This window comes from Brachyhypopomus gauderio, unplaced genomic scaffold (genome assembly GCF_052324685.1).
Source record: "Brachyhypopomus gauderio isolate BG-103 unplaced genomic scaffold, BGAUD_0.2 sc37, whole genome shotgun sequence".
NCBI lineage: Eukaryota > Metazoa > Chordata > Actinopteri > Gymnotiformes > Hypopomidae > Brachyhypopomus > Brachyhypopomus gauderio.
Genome location: NW_027506867.1, coordinates 191968 through 210493, shown reverse-complemented (window position 1 = coordinate 210493; position 18526 = coordinate 191968). Strand labels below are relative to the sequence as shown.

General features: G+C 40.6%; 1 protein-coding gene and 1 long non-coding RNA gene across 2 annotated transcripts; both read left to right on the top strand.

Moving 5' to 3' along the window:
- The first annotated feature begins 1898 nt into the window (after positions 1 to 1898).
- Positions 1899 to 11574, top strand: LOC143485602 (uncharacterized). The gene is made up of 3 exons (XR_013122952.1): positions 1899 to 2643; positions 5434 to 6181; positions 11236 to 11574. It is a non-coding gene; the product is annotated as an uncharacterized LOC143485602 (long non-coding RNA).
- Positions 11575 to 13958: 2384 nt separating this feature from the next.
- On the top strand, positions 13959 to 18238 carry LOC143485601 (uncharacterized). The gene is made up of 10 exons (XM_076985092.1): positions 13959 to 14357; positions 14714 to 14775; positions 14958 to 15025; positions 15274 to 15363; positions 15476 to 15574; positions 15666 to 15713; positions 15800 to 15880; positions 15979 to 16406; positions 16537 to 17350; positions 17799 to 18238. Exons 1-8 carry the CDS (start codon positions 14233 to 14235, stop codon positions 16147 to 16149), a joined length of 744 nt encoding a protein of 247 aa, XP_076841207.1. The 5' UTR covers positions 13959 to 14232; the 3' UTR covers positions 16150 to 16406; positions 16537 to 17350; positions 17799 to 18238.
- Positions 18239 to 18526: the final 288 nt, after the last annotated feature.

Genomic DNA, 18526 nt, shown 5'->3' with positions numbered 1-18526 from the left:
CTGGACAATTCCAGAGACTCAGAAAGGTACTTTCATCACATTTACAGTCTAGCAGTAATGATTATCAGTAACAATAATGACAACTTTGTATTCAACACATTCTTTAGATGACGTTTCCACTGGAGGAAATCTGGATGTGCCCTGTAAACACTGGGGCTCACTGGGTTTTAGTGGTTTGTTTACCTTTCCTTATTTTTCAGAGCAGGTTTGTTTACACTACAAGTCAAATGTTTGGTCAGACCTACTTTGTTTATTTTTATTATTTTTGACATAAAAAAACTGGAAAGATGCTAAAGCAATGAACGAATGCTGTGCTCTATTTATGCTCTAATAAACAAATATTAGATTCTTTGAAGTAACTGTCCTGTTCATGAAGCAGCACCTATGATGCTTTAACATCAGTCCTGAACACATTCTCACATGCAGAGACCTTGTAGAGAACTAAAGTTCTGAAATAAAGGGTGCATTTAAAATCAAGTATGTTGAGAATTAATTAATATATAACAACCTTCCCAAATTGTCTTATAAACAAATTAAGGCATAATCCTTTAGATTAAAATGCCTTTTTTTGTGTTCAAACATTTGACTGGTAGTGTACATCAGTCATTATTTGCATGAATCGTACAGAGATATTCTAATTGTGCTATGATGCAGCAGAGTGTTATAATATGACGAGAGAATAACATGAATGAACTAATTTCTTTTAGATTGTCAACATGTCTGACAAGGTCCTTGTGTTGATCGATCCCCTGGCAAATGAAAGTGCACTCGAGCGCAAGCTGCTACGTAACTGGCGGTAATAACATTTTAACATTGCTATTTTACAGTGCTAATTTTGGAGCTTTTTTCTGAAAAGAACTGGTGTGATGTTAAACTGTGTTCTTCTATCATTTTTTTAAAACAATAATTAGGAACTTCTTAAGGATGACAGGACATGGAGACCAGGAGCCTAAATGGACAGTACAAACAATACTGCACAACAAGCAGCAGGATTCCAGCAGTTGTGGGATTTTAGTGTTGAGGGTAAACCTTTTGAAAATAATGTGATGGGCATTTATAAGTAACTGATATTACTCTTACCATGTAAAATGCCACTTTGCAGTTTGCAGAAGATTATTTCCAGAGGAGAAATATCAGCGCTGTCCAGACATCCCCACAAGATGTTACCAAGGCACGACTTGAAGTAGCCTGTGCACTGCTGCAGTGTAAAGTTCAGTGGTATCAAACACTGCATGAAAGCAGTGCCATAAAGTTTTCTTTAGTCAAAACCCATATAAATCCATATTCCATCATCTGACTCAAAGGTAACGAAACTATCAATCTGTGTCCTGTACCATAAAGCTACTGCAGAGACTCTTTACTACATGATTATTTCTAGAGAATGAGTGCTACAGTTTAAAACCATACTAAAATCATTGTTTCTAGGGAATGCAGATGATTACTGTGTGGTGTGCTCCTTGCTGGAATCTGATGCAGACAAGAGCATGATTGAAATGGTAATGTATAACATAAGCATACTTTGTATTATTAGACAACTGGAGTAGTATTAGTACTAATATGTACCTAATGGCTTTTTTTGGGGGGTAGGTGTAGTGTGATTTCTGCAGTAGGTGGGCACATGTTGAATGTGCCGAATACAACAAAGACACTAGTCTTACATATGTGTGCAAAAAATGTTACTGTTGTAAAAAGTTAGTGTTGTGCTTGGTTTATATACAAGTTCTAATAAAGAAGTTCTAATAAACTGCATATCCATGTTTCCCTTGTCCATACAGTGCACACAGAGTTAGTAGCGATGTAAAAAAAAAAAAAAAAAAAAAAAAAGATGGGTGTGACGCTGGGCGCAGGGAGACGGACGAGGCACGAGTCCAATAGTCTTCCACAAATGTTATTTTATTTAATACAAAAATAGTCCAGACAGCGCACGTATAGCTTACACTAAGGCTGGGCGATATGGAGCAAAAATAATATCTCGATATTTTTAAGATGAATGGCGATATACGATATATATCTCGATATTTTTTCTTCCCAAAAGGTAATAACAAAGAGGCAGTAATAAGTCAAATCTAGTCCCAAATGATTTGAGCGAGGAAGAGAGGCGGGGCAGGGCGGAAGTTGTTAAAAAAGAAACTCAAGTAAATTCACTATTCATAGTGTTGTGCGTGAATGATGCGTTCATTGAACACGCACATTGTGTTCGTTGAACTGAACGCAACACATTTTTTAATAACTTGAACGTGAATTAGTTCACGTTGTGTCATGAACGGTAGACATCACTGTAAATCAGCGTTTCTCAAAGTGTGGGGCGCGCCATTTTGGTGGTGGGGCATAGAATTTCCCCATCTTCTGAGGTGGGGAATTATTGAAAAAGTTTGAGAACCACTGCTGTAAATGAACGTTGGAATTTGTTTTCCATTGAAAACTGAGTGACATCTGTTTTCTCTTTTGAAACGCAATGAGAGAAAGTTCATCCCTCGCTGGTGCCACTTAAATCATGTATCACCAGACAAATGGTTTTGACGTTGTGTGCGCAATGCATTGTGGGCAACGTAGTGTCCGGCTGAGAATAGTTAACATACTGGCTAGTTAATAACATACTGGCTTCCGCACGACGTTACCCGTGATGAATTGCAGCAGAGCGGGGTAGGCATAGCACGTATAGTACGTATAGTGATTTCTAGCTTGTAGTTGTCACGTCTGGCTCCGCCCCTTCTAGTCTCGTCGTTTTTATGTTTTCCTTGTTCTTGTCACGCCCCTCTGTTTCAGCTGTTCCGTGTTAGCTCGTCTTAGTTTTACAAATGTGTGTGTGTTTGTATTGCCTATGTAAAGACTATACCTTCGGGGATCATTGTCGTTTCTTTATCTCCTAGTTGGTGTGTATATATAGCCTATGTCCAGACTATACTAGTGATGGGCAAATGAAGCCTCTTGAAGCAATGAAGCTTTCCAACCCTTTGCTTTGCAAAAAGGTTCATTACTCGAGGCTTCATTCATCACTCACTAGTGACATCTGCTGGTGAAACTGTAACAGCCTCGTCATTCAGTTGGATCATACTTTCAAAAATGTGTAAATGCAATATTGTCACAAAGTTTCAATCAAACTCATGTTTAGTAACAGGAGAATCAATTAAATCATACTTAATTGTCATGTTTTAATTATTAAAATGATTTGTAGCCAATCTAATCCTTGACCATTAGTGGTTGTGTTGGGTTTTCTTGTATGTCATGAACGTATTTGACAATGAAGATATGTTGTACTTTACTATATTGGGAATTGAGTGGTTGTTGAGGCAGACTGAATATTTTGAGTTAGAAACTGATTAAAAAAAAAACACAATGTGTTTTAAATAATTGCTTCTTGGGGGTTCTAGATCTGGTTTGGTAGTCATGGCCTGGTGGTTAGGGAAGGGAAGTGGTTAGGGAACTGGTCTTGTAACCGGAGGGTCGTGGGTTCGATTCCCAGACCTGAGGCCATGACTGAGGTGCCCCTTAACCCTCAATTGTTCACTTATATAAAAATGAGATAAAATGTAAGTCGCTCTGGATAAGGGTGTCTGCCAAATGTAAAACGTTTTTAACATTACAAATAAGGTTTGCCTCTTCCAATGGTTTTTAGTCTGTTTTTGATGTGTGAATCTGATGTACATCCTGATCAAACAAAAAGAATTTACAACGTTCCAGATTTTAAATTTAACCACCTACTACAACCCACGAAGCAACAGGGTTCATAGCGCTTTTATTTTGAAAAACGATACGCAAAATGAAGCAATGACGTGGCCGATGTAATGCGAGGCCTCGTTTGTTGCTGATCACGTGATTTTGCTCAATCTAACACAAGCTCCGAAGCGGGGCTTCATCGGACACGCCCCTTTTTACTCGGTACACGCTTCGAAGCGTAGCTTCAGATGTCCCATCACTAGACTATACCTTCGGGGATCACTGTCGTTTCTTTATTTCCTAGTTGGATGTGCACGGCCGTATTCACGCCTTATCTGTGATTCGTGGTTTTGATTAGCTTCATGTTTGTGTGTGGTTAAAGTCTCTGTTCCATTTTCAGGTTCGTAGTGTTTTAGGTTTTCAGTTCATGTTTGGTCTCTGTGTTCTCTAACGTGGTATCGTGCCTGGCAATACATGTATGTTCTGTTAGTCTTCATGTTCATGTATGGCCGTTACTTGCTTCCCGTGTGTTTGTTCATGTCGGTGTATGTAACAATTAGTTGTACTCTTGTTTGGTCTAGTTTTGTGCCCTTGTCATTTCCGCTGCCTTTTAGTATATTAAGCGTTAGTTCTCTATTCATCATGCCACGTCATTCGCGGTCCACTCGCGTGTCGTCTGCAAATGTAAGATGTGAAATAAAATCGAATGAGATTGTACTCTCTACTTCGCATTTGTGTCCGCCCCTTGATTGCGCAACAGCCAAATCGTGAAAAAAAAGCATTTGAATATCTCACGAAAAAAGTAAAATGAACTGAACTTTGAACTATTTCATAATTAAAATTGTGAACTTTGAACGTGAACTGTTCACTTTGAGCATGTATGAACTGAACTTGAACTAGTTCAGAAAAGCTGTGAACTGGCACAACACTGACTATTCAGTATGGAAGTAAGCGGTTTCGTACGCAACCCATAACACGTGTAACTAACGCGACATAGACTATATCGATATAACGATATTGTCTCATCTTATACCTCGTATGAAAATATATCGATATTTCTCAAAATCTCGACATATCGCCCAGGCCTAGCTTACACACATGAACGTATAAGACTGACATAAATGACTAACAAAGACGAGCACGGGACACTGCGCGAACGCACATTAAATAGACAAACCACATAAGCGCCGAGTGTTCACGAGATGAGCCACAGGTGAGACTGATGAACACACTCAGACACAACCACACCGACGGAGATCCTGTCTACGACTAGACGTAGACAACATAAACACACGGCTGAAAGCTGAAACACATGTACTGAAACACATGTACATAAACACATGTACTGAAAGCATGATTTGATAAGGAAAGCATTATTTGATGTATGATATCAGCCTATCGAGATATGCTCACCATGTAAAATATTAATAAGGAAGCTATAATAGATTTTAATCCACGCTTCCCTTGTCCATACTGTCAAGGTTGGACCCAGGACCGTTCCTCCGGTCGCCACAAGGAGGAGCCCGCGAGCTAGACCTGGGGGCAATCAGGCACTATAGGCTGCAGGTGTTTGCAGCCTACTTAAGGCGAGCAACTTCAGCAGTCCTTTGCTGAAGTTGTTAGTTGTATTCACGCTCGCAGCCTAATTAGTCCCTAAATGCACATGTAATGTAATGAAAACCAAAGGAATGATTGTTGAATGTTGGTTCAGGCCTAAAGAGCTTGTTCTTATCAAATTTAGATAACACTACACTAATCAATATTTTTTTTCCTTAGGTGACAATTCCACATCCTGTCAGTTGAGATCCAATAATTCAGAGACAGTTGACAAAATGTATTTCCCAACCTGGGAATAAGGGTAGTGCGCTGTCCACACCAATCTGTGGTGGGGAGTTTGACATCTTCAATGGGACTGTGTGTCTACTGGAGAAGAAAAAGACCAGGAGCAAGAAACGGCAGTTCTTTACCCAGATTTTCCGAGGCAGTTCGCTTAAAGCCTGGAAGAGAGAACGGACCAAGATGTTTGCATCTGGTGATGGTCCTGATGGAGGTTCTGTGGGTGCTGTTAAGAAGCAGAATGAGGAGGAAAGACAGGTTGCTGCTGAGCCCACAACCATCACTCTGTAGTATCGCTACTGGATATTTCGCTTGAGAAAATGAGGAGCCGAGACAAAGATTCCAACTTCACTCCTTTACTTCTGACGCGCTTTTCATACACACTGCCGTACACTCTCACAGTACCGTAATCACTGTAGTAGACAGCCTCAACCGTAGTTATTCAAATACTCTGAACTACTACACACTCTCAGTCCACTTTCAGTTACAAGCTGCACGTCAACATCCGTTACATGTGATGTGGTATCGGACGAGTCCACCACTGCATTTGAGCCTGAAAGGCAGGATCAGCTGTTTGTACGTGTCTTTCTCCTTTGAGGGTCATGATATCAGCTACCCAGCCAAACCTTTCCTGCTGGAAAAAAATACAGGGGCCTTTTGGACAGGAACCCTAGAAAACGTTAACCGGGTGAGTGACAAGATGCTGCATATTAATAACAACCCAGATCATCAATGACCTCAAGAACAGGGTAGATAATTAATTTACATTTGTTTTATAGTATGGTTCATTTATTTAGTATGTCAGGGTTAGTTTTTTATTTAGTAAAAAATAAATGAAATAAAAACAATACCACAACTTAGTCAAGGGATCCATTTGAGAGACCAAACTTCCCAATCAGTGTGGCCAAGGGACTCTGTAAACATTGTTCTGTAGGAGTGAATAGAGCTGGAAAAATTGCTGTATGTCTCATTATCCCATGAGCAACGCACACATGAATCATCTTAACTTTTATTTATATGATGCTTGCTTGTTCTAGGTATTTCCAGGTCTTAAAGGGAACGCCGGCTGATAACATATGTAAGCCTTAATATCGTGTAATTACTCTAAATTATTAAGACACGTTGTAAAAATTCACAAAAAGTAGCAGATTTATTAGATTTTCTGTAAAATCCCGCTGCACGTAGGTCGCCATTTTTATAACTGCTGACGGGCGCAGCAGGTAGTGATGTCAAATGGTTGCAGTGACTGGCCGTCGCGCTTGAGCACAGCTAGCTAGACCTGGCTACTGTTCAGCCTTTTCAGCTTGAGCCAGAACGCAACATTTCTGACATCAGCGGCTACAACACCCACCAAGTGAGTGACAGAGAGAATCCAGCGCATGTTTACGTTCACGTTTCTTCGTGCGGTTCTCGCTCCACATTCTGGGGCTTTTGGACTTTCTGTGTGGGAAAACTGTGGGCACTGCATTGTGTTTTAGTCTATGTTTAAAACCAACAGCACCCGTCAACTCTCACCAGTCGGGCTCTACTGAATGACTCAAACGCATCGGGACTGAAGAGAGCAGAGCCGCGGGTCTTTTGGTAGCTGTGTTCGTCCACACGCTGCTTCCCAAATTTTTCTCCTCTTTTTATCTTTGGGAAAACTGTGAAGACTAATATCAGTCTTCCCACTGCCTTTCGACTGGAAATAACATCCAACGGCAACACAGTGTGGCATGGTTTTTTTTAAGGTAGCTCAGCTAACTAACATTAACTCTAGTGATGTCAATCAATCAATCAATCAATCAAATTTTATTTATATAGCGCTTTTTACAACAGTTGTTGTCACAAAGCAGCTTTACAAGTGCCGAGTCCTAGCCCCCAGTGAGCAAGCCAAAGGCGACAGTGGCAAGGAAAAACTCCCTAGTTTTTTGCATGAGGAAGAAACCTTGAGAGGAACCAAGACTCAGGGGGGGGAACCCATCCTCCTCTGGCCGACACCGGTCACCATGACAACAACAACAATATAGACAGAATGTAGACAGAATGTAAAAGATGCAATAATGTCCATTTAGACCGAAAAAGATGTAATAATGTCCATCATGGTGTAGGCATCCGGTTAGGCAGGAGGTGGCCGGCCAGGATGGATCGCTTGTCTCTCCTCATCTCATTATTCCTCAAGCAGGCAGGCAGCCATGTGGAGAAATGAAACAGGGAAAATTAGCTCTGTATGAGGACATATACGGGACAGGTAAAATTATAAACATTTCTGGAGTGTGGCAGCAACTCCGGCACTAAGTTAAATTATTACAGCCTAGCTAAAAAAAGGCAGAACCAGAAGGTAACATAGGCTTTGGGGCATTCTGAGACAATGGCATCCGTCCACTGCACTGTCAACAAACTTGAGTGACCACGAGCAGTGACAGGATGACAGCACCAGCACCCCAGTCTACCATAAAACCCTTTGTCTATGAACCCCTGGATCTGTACCTTTATCTAAGGGGGATATTAATTATCAAACGCTAGACTAAATAAGTGGGTTTTCAACCTAGATTTAAAGATTGTGACTGTGTCAGAGTCCCGGACACATTTAGGAAGATTATTCCAAAGCTGGGGGGCCTTATAAGAAAAGGCTCTTCCCCCTGCTGTTACCTTGTTAATTTGTGGAACTAATAACAGACCAGCACCCTGTGATCTTAGTTGACGTGGGGGTTCATAGTAGGAAATAAGTTCCTGGAGGTATTCAGGAGCAAGCCCGTGTAGTGCTTTGTATGCTAATAATAGAATTTTAAAATCAATACGAAATTTAACTGGGAGCCAATGCAGGGCTGATAGGACTGGTCTAATATGCTGAAATTTTCTAGTTCTGGTCAGAACTCTAGCTGCGGCATTTTGAACTACTTGAAGTTTATTTAGATTCTTATTTGAACATCCTGACAGTAGTGAATTGCAGTAGTCTAGTCTAGAGCTAACAAAGGCGTGCACCAATTTTTCTGCATCATCCTGTGATAATGCATTTCTTAATTTGGCAATGTTGCGGAGATGTAGAAAAGCTATCCTAGTAGTATTATCTATATATTTATCAAATGTTAGGTCGGAGTCGAGTATGACGCCTAGGTTTTTGGCTACTGTGCCAGGTGTAATGGGACAGTCTGCAAGATTAAGCATTAAATTAGGAATTTTCTGTCTTGCGGCCTTAGGGCCCACAAGGAGAACTTCTGTTTTGTCCTCATTTAATTGTAGGAAGTTTAGAGACATCCAGCATTTAATATCTCTTACACAGGCCTCAATTTTTCCTAAACTGAGTTTGTCATCGGGTTTGGCTGATATGTAAAGTTGAGTGTCATCCGCATAGCAGTGAAAATTGACACCATGTTTGTTTATAACTGTGCCCAATGGTAGCATATATAATGTAAATAATAGTGGTCCTAAGATGGAGCCTTGCGGGACCCCATATTTAACCATTGTACGTTTGGATGAAATATTATTGAGCTCTACAAACTGATAGCGATTTGTTAAGTAAGACTGAAACCATGAAAGGGCTGTGCCTGAGACTCCAACCCAGCGTTCTAACCTTTCTAGCAAGATCCTATGATCAATTGTGTCGAAAGCTGCACTAAGATCAAGAAGCACTAACAGTGATACATAGCCTTGATCTGATGCAAGGAGGAGATCATTTGTTACTTTAACTAATGCTGTTTCAGTACTGTGATGGGGCCTAAAACCAGATTGGAACTTTTCAAATGTGTTATTCCTATACAGATATAGGCATAATTGCTGGGCAACAGCTTTTTCTATGATCTTAGATATAAATGATGTGTTTGAAATGGGTCTATAATTAGACAGCACAGTCGGATCAAGATTTGGTTTCTTGATCAGAGGTTTGATAATTGCTAATTTACATGATTTGGGCATGTGACCTATTGTAATGGATGAGTTAACTATAGTTAGAAGAGGTTCAGTTACAGCTGGTAATACCTCTTTTAATAACTTTGAGGGAACTGAGTCTAATGTGCAGTCTAATGTCGGTCGCGAACGATCCGGCTCTAAGAGCCGGCGCTTTGAAGTGAACGATTGGAACCGGCTCCACAATGGGAGCCGTTTTAGGATCCTATTTGGGAGCCGCTTTTCCCTTCAGTATTGCGCTTGTGCTCTGCAAGTGCCACAGTTTTTTTCCCAACATCGTTTTTATTTGTCCTCCGGTGCCTCGCTGTCTCTCCCTCTCCTTGCACGTATTGCTCTGCTTCTGCCAGTGGTAGAGAGCGGAGAGTTTATTTCCTCAGTCGGTGCTTAAGCTAAGTTGATACCAGCGCGAGGGTCCGTGCGCCCTGCGTGAGGACCCCCGTGCGAAGTGAGGTCGTGCACCTCTTCAGCGCAATGAACAAAGTTATGTATGCCGGGTTCATACACCTTTACAAGGTGGAATTCAAGCACTTGTACGTCACTTTTCAATATTGAAAAAGGCCATTTTCAATATTTCCCAGCACCTTAAACTTAAATATTTATACATATACTCAAAATTATTCGAAATAATTTGCTTGTTTATCACATCGATTCAATCAGACAGCTATTTGTTGTGAAACAAAATACAGTTACATTTTCAAGTACTTTAGCACTTTTCAAACCTGGAACACAATGCAACATTAATTTTTGTCAGGTAAATGTTCCTTCCCCTGTTTTTAAAGGGTGTTTCTTTATACTACCACATATCGTTTCGGACAACACTGCAAAGAATGTCTCCACGGCCCGCATGTCAAGCGTGTGCTCCACACATCTGACCAATCACACGCAGCTTTCAGTTAAAAATGTGGTGGTAAAACACTGGAAAAAAGTTAGCTCCACTTTTTTTGTGGAAACGGCAGGCAATTGGCCAAGCTGTATTGCGTTCTATTTTGTGATAATTTAATAATTGGTTATAATAAAAGTTTTATTTATAAAGCATTGTTATGCAGCATTTTTACTCATCACAAGTGCTTAACAATGTCAATAATGAAACAAAATGTTATAAAATTAGGTTTAAGCTATTAATTAATAATGTAAAAAATATATATGGGGAGCCGACAAGAGCCGGCTCTCCACAGTAAGAAGAACCATTAGAGCCGCATCTCAAAATAGAGCCGAAAATCCCATCACTAATTAACTCCTTCCAACCGCAGTCAAGTTTAGCGCGCTGCAACCATTTGACGTCATCTACACAGCAGGCATTGCGCGTCAGAAAACATGGCTGCGCCCATATGTCAAATATTTCGAATAAAAGTGTTGATTTGTAAATAAATTTGCTGCTTTTGTGATTTTTTTTTACAACATGTAATTAATCTAAATTATTAAGACATCATATTAAGGCTTACAAGTGTTACCAGCCGGGGTTCCCTTTAACATTCTTTAATGCCCGTGTACTGCTGCAAAGTTTAGAATATACACTTATACCTCTTGAACTCTTAGGAGTTTAGTCTGTACACGCTTCAACCTCACACTGAACACCGTTAATTAACTAAATGTCAGTAGTTATGCTATAGCTATGATGATCCTGTGGAGGACCCATGCCACTGTGGAGATCTCGTCCCAACTCCTTTGATCTAATCATAGTACAGATCCTCGCCCATGCCCATCTCATGCATTCCCTCAAACACCTATTAGTCAGCAGTTGGCAAATATAGTGATACATTTTTAAAGACTTTGGTAAGCTTAGGTAATTAAAGCAGTTTTTAATAAATGATAATAAGGAAAGAAGGTAATGTTAATGTCTACCTTCTCCACCTGCAGTCCTGCGTTCCTTGTGCACAGCAAACAAACTGTACTGGCTCTGCTTGCTTCAGGGATGCTGTGTGGGAAGCGGCCGCATGCACCATTCTGGCCACTAGTGAGCTTCATCCCCTGAATACTGTTGGTCTCCATGGATACTCCTCTCATTCACCTGTGTTCCAACAGCCTCATCACCACACTATATAACACTTCCAGTGTCTCCCAGTACATGTGAAGTACTGCCATCACTTCCTGGTCTGCATATCAAGTCTATGTTACATTATGAAAACATTTTGTCTGACATGACATAAAAACGGAATAATATGACATTTATCAAAATGTATGATTATGTTCATTATGTTGTAGTCTCTACATGCAGACCACCTTATTATTTTGGAGACATACACCATCAGAATGGCACTTCCAGATGTGTGTACACCTGTGTGGAGAATTCCTTCATGGTGTGACGCATGTACAGAGGTGGCAGGAGGCAGAGGCTGCAAACTGAAAGCTTCATTATCCATGGTAAAAAGAAACACCAAGACTCAGGCCAAACGGCAGTAATAATGTAGATAGCAGCACTTTCATGAAAAGGAACATTTCAGACCTTAGTATTGCAAAAAGTACTTGTATTCACAATTATTGTATTAATGTTGAGGACATCTGATTAATATGAAAATATTGATTTCTTCAGAAATGCATTTTATGATCATATTCAGAGAGCTGCCACTGTGTACGTAATGGGGTTGAAGAAAAACATTGCCCAGATCTTGAAAAAATGACCAATAATTATAAAGAGCTAATGCTTGAGATGAGAAAATATGATTTTGTGATTGATAAAAATATCTTTAATGCTGTGATGTACACAGAGAAATGATACATTTAAGCAAAAAAATTGAAAATGTCAAAGTCCAATTTGAATCATTATAGTGGACCCATGTGGGTTGGAGTCCTGCCAAGCACTGAACGATTCGATGAACGAATCTTTTGAACGAATATTTTTAGTGAACTGATTCTAATGATTCAGTTCATCTAAAAGAACTGCTGTGCCCATCACTAACAAATAATGTTACTCACGATCAATGGACACACAATTACAGTTGTGATCAAATTTATTCAACCCCCACTGAAATAAAGTGTTTTGGCCAGTTTGACATTGATTTTGATCATTTCAGTCATCTTATTTACAATTATATCAAAGAGGCACTTATAAATTAGACAAACATAACATAATATTTATGATGGAATAACCACAAATATCTTTACTGTGCTCACATCATTATCAGTTTTATTCAACCCCCTAGTGACATTATTTTTTAGTACTTAGTACAACATCCTTTTCCAGTTATGACAGCTTTCAAGCGTGAAGCATAGCTTGACACAAGTGTCTTGCAGCGACCTATGGGTATCTTAGCCCATTCTTCATGGGCAAAAGCCTCCAGTTCAGTCACATTCTTAGGCTTGCGCACTGCAACTGCCTTCTTTAGGTCCCACCAGAGGTTCTCAATTGGATTTAAGTCTGGTGATTGCGATGGCCACTCTAGAATGTTCCAGCCTTTCATGTTCAACCATGCTCTAGTGGACTTGGATGTGTGCTTCGGATCATTGTCCTGTTGGAAGGTCCAACGTCTCCCAAGCCGCAGGTTTGTGACTGACTCCATCACATTTTCCTCCAAGATCTCCTGGTACTGAAGGGAATTCATGGTACCCTGCACACGTTGAAGCTTTCCTGTACCATTAGAAGCAAAACAGCCCCAAAGCATAATTGACCCCCCGCCATGCTTCACAGTAGGCAAGGTGTTCTTTTGTTCATAAGCCTGGTTCTTCCTTCTCCAAACATAGCGCTGGTCCATTGTCCCAAACAGTTCTAATTTAGTTTCATCTGACCACAGTACACTGTTCCAAAACCTTTGTGGCTTGTCCACATGACTTTTGGCATACTGCAGTCGACTTTTCTTGTTCTTTGGAGTCAGCAAGGGGGTGCGTCTGGGCGTTCTGGCATGGAGGTCTTCGTTATGCAGTGCGCGCCTTATTGTCTGAGCTGAAACTTCAGTGCCCACATCTGACAGGTCTTTTTTCAGTTCCTTAGCAGTCACGCGGGGATTTTTCTCCACATTACGCTTCAGGTAGCGCACAGCAGTCGCGGTCAGGATCTTCTTTCTGCCACGACCAGGTAACGTTTCCACTGTGCCCTTTAACTTGAACTTGCGAATGATACTTCCGATAGTGTCTCTTGGAATATTTAACAACTTCGCAATCTTTTTATATCCATTGCCATTCTTGTGAAGAGCAATAACCTCTTCTCTTGTCTTCTGGGACCATTCTCTTGCCTTCACCATGCTTGGAAACACACCAGTAGATGTCTAGAAGGAGCTGAGTATCACAGTCCTTTTAAATCTGCCTTATTGGTGCTTATCATGCTTGATTGCTGCTCGTTGACATCCACAGATGTTTTCAATACCTGATGGAAAACACTGGAATGAACCTCTGTTCTTAGGAGTGGTAGTCGTAAAGGGGTTGAATAATTGTGTCAATGAAGAAATCACAAAAAGGCCATTTAATACTTTATGACAAAAAAAATTGATGCTATCTTAGTTGCATTTAGTTCTTTAACAAGTCCTTGTAAGATTTCATTATGAACACAATTACAAATGTGCACTGAATTCCATAAAACCCTTCGCAGCATTGGGGGTTGAATAAATTTGATCACAACTGTAATTAGAAAAACAGCCACATCGTGCCGCTGCCTCTATGTACTCCATATGTGCGAGCTATAAACTGGTGCATTACGGTTGCCACCTAACGGCAGAAATAAGAACTGCAGGCAATACGCTAATCTTCAAATAAAACGAACTTTAAGACTGACAAGTAAATAACATTCGTTTGTAGACAATTATCCGTCCAATGAGTAGAGATGTCACGTTTTGTGGTTAACTCTGACAAGCATACATTACTGCTAATTTAATTCATGTGGCAGAATATTTATTTGACAGCAGTTAAATAAAACGACAAGGTATTATGGGTCATTTAGTCCAATACTCCGCAAAAGGTAATTATTTTGCTAGCGTTTGCTTTCCCCCTTTTACGTTGCTAAGTGTTTCTGCATATCGGAGTCATGGAGAAAAACATGTTTTGATATCAAGGTAAATCGCCAAGGTGAAACTCCAAACAAAATATCTAAAATCCCTCAGTCGTTTACCGACCCCCAAAGAGACAAGACACTTTTGCATTTGCTGTGGAAAAAAATCAACAAATATCTACAAATTAATATCTTAAAACAATTAATATCTCCATTTAATATCTTCAACGTATTAATATATTGAATTAATATATTTACCGAATTAATATCTCGAATTAACATATTCAACGAGTTAATATCTCGAATTAATTTGTTTAACCTGTTTAAAATGTTGTTTTCCCTGCCTTTCACTGGGCTGCGACCAGTGCTCCTTTGTGCCACTGGAGTTTCGGCCGTTGTTTGGTCTTTTCTCGTTTACAGGCGGCGGGTCCGAGATCAACAGACGGAAGTCGAAGCTGCAGCTCATACCGACACCTGCGACGGTAAATTAGGGAGCTAGCGACGAACACACCCTTATATTCGCAAGCTGGTTTGCTACATTAAACTAGCTACTTATCACTATGTTACTTAGCCTAACTAAATTGGCTACCCTTTAACGGCAAATTTAAACTAGGTTGCATCAAAGTTTTTAATATTTCAGTGTTTTTTTAAACATCTTCCTTAGGACATGATCGGGAGCCTTTTGCATTGGACGAAGGCATCTTTGAGACGCTCCATACCCCGATCCGAGAGGTAGTTGGCTATTATTGGTGAAATCTTTCTTAGCCAGCTTCATTCTGTTTAAATCAAATCAAATCAAATATATTTGTATAGCGCTTTTCACAACACGTTGTCACAACATGTACAGGATTTAGGGAAGTTTCTGTGCAGAACTGTAGCATGCATTGTTTATTTGCATGCTGGTCACAATAATTGTAAAATGCAGGTCTTGCACATACTTGTCTAGTCGCAAAGTAACACGTATTTGGTTTTCTCCATAGTTGAGGCTTATACAGACTCGCCAAGGATTGGACAGAGCACATAGGATGTTTGCCTTCACCTTCTCACGAATGGGTTCTTCAGCTACACAGGTTCCCTTAAGTTTTTAATGTGTATCACAGGCACAAAAATATTTTGTTACCTGAGGGTTTATAAGGGGTTTGTCCATTTCAGTGGTAAAGTTATTTTTCTGCTTGACTGCAGGTGGTGGAGGTGAAGCTCCAGCACAAGTCCATCTACAGTGGGCTGGAGAGTGAGCACTGGTGGGTGCTCAACAATGACTTTTACTGGATAGGTGCAGAGGTGAGTCATGGGAACAGGTTCACAATTTCAGTAAGAATGGACATGCTACTGTAAATGTCCCTTCAACCTAATCTTTTCCTTGTATTTGTAGCTTACCCTCCACCACTTTGCCAGCGCTAGTGCCGTGGCCTGCATCAAGGTAACAAAGAGTCTTGACTATAAGCATCTTTCACTAGCTTGTCCCATTCTGAATTACACTCATCAGCATGTCCTCTGTTAATTCAGCTGAGGGGATCCAGCATCACAGACGCCACCATCTACCTGCGCACCTGTTCAACAACAACGTCGGTGCAGAATATTTTTCTGGTTAGTGCTTCCTCCTTTCTGATTGCATTTAGAATTATTTGTGGTGAGGTTTTTAGAAAATGATATCTAAAGGCATTTTTATTGTGTGTGTTTTGTAGCAAACGGTGGTGTCCACTTGGTTTAAGGGTGTCTCCATTGGTTCGGATGACATTTTCAGGTCATCCGAATCTAGTCACACCCAGACCCTGGAGACACCGAACCCAGCTGTTTTTTCCAGCAGTCCATCCCCACCGAGAGCACCCCCTCAACGACCACCTCCAGGCTTTTAAACACCTACACATGAATTGAATTCTTATATAAATTCATAATTTCACTGTGTGGCATGCGTTTTATTTTTCTACGTAATTTAATATTTTTGCTTGCATGTGTGTTTTTCAGATGCTGAAGGTTTTCCCATAACCACATGAGGACTAGATGTTGGTCTTTTGGGACACAGAGGTAGAACATCACATGGACTGATCACCCACCTGGAGCGTTTTACATCTGCCCCTTCTCTTTCCCCCAACACTCTGTTTCATCTTTTGAGGTTTGTGTAACCCTAACTCATCTTCCAGATTTCTCATGAAAACATAAAGCTGTGTGTAGTCTTTATTCTGCTTTTCTGTCTCTTTCGTTCTGTCCATCATGTGGGTCTCCTGTGCTTCTTCCTGGATTAGAGACTACCGACAGCTGTGCAACCTGAATTTCACGCAGGCTCCCAGGACAAGAGGACTACTGCAGTTTGTGGACCAGGACAGAATAATAAGCCTTGACAAGATGTGCATCAGGATGATGAGAGACTTTATGATCCACGCCAGAGAACAGAGACAAGACCAGAGGACTGAACGGCATCAAGAACCGATCGTCGGGATTATTAGAACAATCACCATCATCAGTGTGCAAGGAACTGTGAGGAAAGCCCGAAAGAATCACCATTCGTGGACTATTCATCATCACCGTGGACAACCATCAGGATTACAGATTCGACCATTTTGGGATTTTTGGTTATCAACAGCAGATTATCAGTGCTCCTGTCATCCTCATCAGACCTCTACAACTAACTCAGAATGCTGCAGCACGACTGGTCTTCAATCTCCCTAAGTTCTCACATGTGACTCCTCTGCTACGCTCTCTTCACTGGCTTCCAGTAGCGGCACGCATCAGATATAAAACATTGATGCTTGCTTACAAAGCCAAAAATGGACTGGCCCCTCCCTACATGATGTCCATGGTCAAAAGCCAATCCGTACAGCGAACACTCAGAAACTCAAGCTTGGCTCGACTCGAAACTCCATGCTTAAAGTCTCATGGAAGACAAAGCTCCAAACTATTCTCCGTCCTGGCTCCAAGATGGTGGAACGATCTTCCATTAGCTGCTAGGACTGCAGAGTCTATTGCTATCTTCAAGCGTAGACTGAAGACCCACCTGTTTGTTGAGTTCTCACCAGAGCACTAACTCAGCTGATACCACTTGCCGTGGTTCTTTAAATGGTATGTTTGTCTGTGGTTATTTGTGCTTCTTGGCAAATGTCTAACTTGCAAAAACACTAGGTAATGACATTGACTCCTGTAGTTTAGTAGTAGTCTGACTCAATGGTATCTTGAATTCTGGCCTATTCGTACTATTTCCTAGGATGAATTCTGTGATTGAATGCAAAGCACTTTGTAAGTCGCTCTGGATAAGAGCGTCTGCTAAATGCCGTAAATGTAAATGATTTTGTAAATTGTTAGTGAAATAGTTATTATTGTTTTATAAATATTTATCAGTAATGTGATTGTGTTTTAATTGCAAAGGAGTCATACTGTCTTGTATTTTACCTTTGGTGTTACTCATGTAATCATCAGTATGCTTAGTCTGATTGTGTGGTTTGTGTGTGACTTGTGTATTAGTCTGTATAATTAGATTTTGTGTTTTTGTGTGATTTGTGTATTTAACCAGGCCACCCGAAGGGGACTGGTCCCTGCTGGATACACGCACCTATCCGGATACAAGCACCTGCCGGTGGATGTACTGATGCCAGGGTTGGACGTGCCATTGCCACAAGAGGTCGTGCGGATGCTAGTTCCTATCAGAGGCTCACCATCTACACTGAAGGGACTGTGACTACTTGGCCGGGGAACGAGAACTGTGACTACTACTGTAGAACTGTAGAACCACCCTGCGCACCATGGACTTGTGCTAACGGGCCGCCCAATGGAGGATGGGTTCCCTTTTGAGTCTTGGTCCTCCCGAGGTTTCTTCCTATTCCCCTCCATCATAGGGAGTTTTTCCTCGCCACTGTCGCCATTGGCTTGCTCATTAGGGATTTGGACCCATAAGATTGTTAATCTTGTAAAGATTGTGAAAAGCACTATACAAATAAACTTGACTTGACTTAATCATTAGTGAGTTATAGGCTAATTATGTTTTAGGTTGAATGTATCCAGTTATGATATTTGAGTGATTCACTATTTTCCCAGCTAGCAACACTAACCATGCGATACCTGAATTTACTAAACTATAGTGAGAGAGGAATATTACACTGGAAACACACAGCCTAAATTATTACAAATAAATAAAATGTATCTTCAAGAGAGGGGAAACAAAAGAAAGTAGAAATAGTTTCTTATAGACAGTTTGCATTGGTGCTTACTAAAATTTCCCTGGTAGAAATTTTCATTTTTTTA